General features: G+C 46.9%; 1 protein-coding gene across 1 annotated transcript; it reads right to left on the bottom strand.

The window, feature by feature from the left end:
* Positions 1 to 1,097: 1,097 nt before the first annotated feature.
* On the bottom strand, positions 1,098 to 1,747 carry M421DRAFT_413685 (uncharacterized protein; the record flags this gene model as incomplete). The annotated part of the gene is made up of 2 exons (XM_033590458.1): positions 1,098 to 1,333; positions 1,398 to 1,747. A coding segment is annotated over one exon (153 nt), but the record flags the coding sequence as incomplete, so codon positions are not given.
* Positions 1,748 to 2,837: the final 1,090 nt, after the last annotated feature.

Raw genomic sequence — 2,837 nt, 5'->3', positions numbered from 1 at the left:
AGATTAAAGGGGACTAAGCCAGCACCTCTAAATCCTCCCTAGATATTGCTCCTAGTAATAGAGGCATCAAAAGCTCCTTTAAAGCACGGTAAAAACTCAAGTTTTGTGATGCGAGTAATCTTGTTGCGCATTAGCAGCTCAGCTTGGCGACCATAGGCCTTCTTCATTGGGGCAAAACAACCCACGTCAAGCGGCTGCAACAGGTGCGATGAGTGTGGAGGTATACACAAGGTAACAATCTTGTGTTCTTCACAGTACTGGTAGAACTCAACTGAATTGTGGCTCTCATGGCTGTCCAGAATGAGCAGCTGATGGCTGCCAACAGTGCGCTCCTTTGTGTGCTCATTAAAGTGCTTTAGCCACTTAATACTAAGCTTATTATTAGTCCAGCTGTTCTTAGAGACAGTGATAACCCAGTTGTGAGGTAAAGACAGCTCCTTGTACCAGGCAGAGAGGTGGTGCTTGCCTTAGAAGATAATAAAGGGTGGGATACTCCATCCTGACGCGTTGATACCCTGGATAATGCTAGTCCACTCTCAGTCGCCCTGCTGTACTGTCTTTGGTCTTCCACAACGCTCTGAGCCTGTAACAACAGCTCCTGTTAATATAACACCTATCATGAACCCAGACTTGTCAAAATTGTAGGTGTCTTCATCTAGGATACCATACTTGGCTTTGGTATTCTCCACCAGGCGGAACCAGCCCTGGATCACCTCAGGATCCTCGCAGAGGGCTCTCTTGTAGTCGTACTTTCGATTGAACTTGACTATGAGCTCTGGGCGACGCTTGACGAACGTGCTAGCCCAGTTCTTGCCAACAGGAGGCTGGTGGCGCTCAGTGAGTAGAGAGTTGGCCATATCCTCCACATCAGTAAGCCGGGGTGGGTATCCTCGCTCGTCCAGCTTCAGAACATGCTGCACAATCACCTCCTCTTCAGTGCTTGTCAGCTTCATTGAGTTGACCTTACAATCGCGTCTTAAGAGCGTTCCAGCACGTCGTTGTCTTAGCGTTCTTTCTAACACCTTGTAGATTGTTGCAGCGCGTGGAATAGTAAGAGTCGCGTCTTGTTTAAGAGCCTAGATTGCAAGCTGTATATCTGGTTCCTTTGAGACGCTTTGAGCCTTTTTGCGTTGAGACATCGCGGGTTGTATGAAGTTTGGTGTGGTCTTGGCAAAATCCGGACACTCGCCCGGGCCGGCCACTCGCCCGTGAGGTACGTTACGTATATTATAGGAATTTGTGATGGTGTTGCACTACGTCGCGGTGCGTGCGCTGCGCTGGAGAAAGTGCGCCGCTCGCTTGGGTGCGCCGCTCGCTTGTGAAGCACGTTACCCTAGAATTTAGGTTGTAATTAACTCTAATTTAAGAGAAGTATAAGAAGCAGTAGGGTAGCTTACTAGACTCTGTTCTAAGCGCGCTTAAGCACTACGCAAAGGGGGGAGCAATTTTATCCTATAAGCTAGTTTTGGCCTAACAGGAAATTAGCAAGCTTTAAGCAGCTAATGAGGCTGCCACGCAACAAAAATCACACAAAAGAAAGCAGGTTTAGAAGGAAGGGACCCTAATAGTTGGAGATAGGCAGCGACTAGCAGCTCTAAAGGAGTTTGGGGCGCGTGGTGATGGGAAGAAGCCAAAGAAGCGGATGCGCGCTCAAGAGGGTGAGCCAACCCAAAGGCGCTGTAGAAGGTGTAATCAGACTAGCCACAACGCGCGAACGTGCAAGATTAATGTAGAAGTAGTCTCTGAGTAATATTATATGCCGTAGTCTGCCACAGAGTGCCAAAGTGTGGTGTTTTAGGCCATAATAGGTCAGGTTTTGGTGGGGGCTTGGCAAAAGTGGCTCGCTCGCCCGTTGGCTCGCTCGCCCGTGGGGTACGTTATGGGTAAAATGGTTTCAGCGCTAACGTAATCGGCCATTGAGTCGGCCAGGCAATTGAGCCGGCCACCTTATGCAGCCACCCACCTTGACACGCAGATAACTCAACACCACAACGTCGTGCTGTGGCTCACAGTACGTCAAATTAATCCACTCTGTCTACAGTATCTTGCTTACATGTGCGCTTATTGTGCCCAGCCTGACCACACCTCCCACAGCGTTAAGAACCCTCTCTACTACTACCTGTTCGCACCCTCTCCTCACGCCTCTCTACCTCTGCCTGCACCACCACCTCTCGTGCAGCTATTATTTCCTCTGCCTCTTGCTGTGATAGGGTTCCTCTATACTAGATCTGCTTCCTTTTACGTGCTTTACGCTTAGAAGCAGCTTTATTTGCTGCTTAAAGCTTAACTATCTTAGCTGCTATAAGCACCTAGGAATGCACCATTATATTAGCTCCCTTTTTAAACTGCTGCACCATCTTAATAATTAAAGCTAGAGATAAACTGTGGTGCCGCCTAATCTAGTTAGATATTAGCGTTAATTAAGCTAATATTTCAGCAGCGTTGCTTAGTGTTCTAGGTTGCTAGGTAGTAGGCCCTAGTAAAGGTAGTGTTAGCGTATAAGGCTTCACTTCAAGCTTTAATAGCACTACCTCTAGGTTGTCTAGAACTAAGCCTGTTGCTTAGAAGCTTAATTAGATATTATTAGATAAAAACGCCTTATTAAACACCTAATTAAAGGCAGCTAAGAATACTTTCTTATTAATGTAAGTGACATAGCTATTTGCTAAGACATTAATTTCTGTCTTATATGCTTGTTTTAATAGGGCAAAACAGCCCACATCAAGTGGCTGTAGAATATGGGAGGTGTGAGGAGGCATACAGAGAGTAATAATTTTGTTCTCCTCACACAGATCCTGGAAGGCAAGCGACTTGTGGCTCTCATGGCCATCAATAAT

Source organism: Didymella exigua, assembly GCF_010094145.1.
Source record: "Didymella exigua CBS 183.55 unplaced genomic scaffold M421scaffold_9, whole genome shotgun sequence".
Taxonomy (NCBI): Eukaryota; Fungi; Ascomycota; class Dothideomycetes; order Pleosporales; family Didymellaceae; genus Didymella; species Didymella exigua.
The sequence above is the reverse complement of the archived record's forward strand: the minus strand, read 5'-3'. Positions and strand labels throughout refer to the sequence as shown.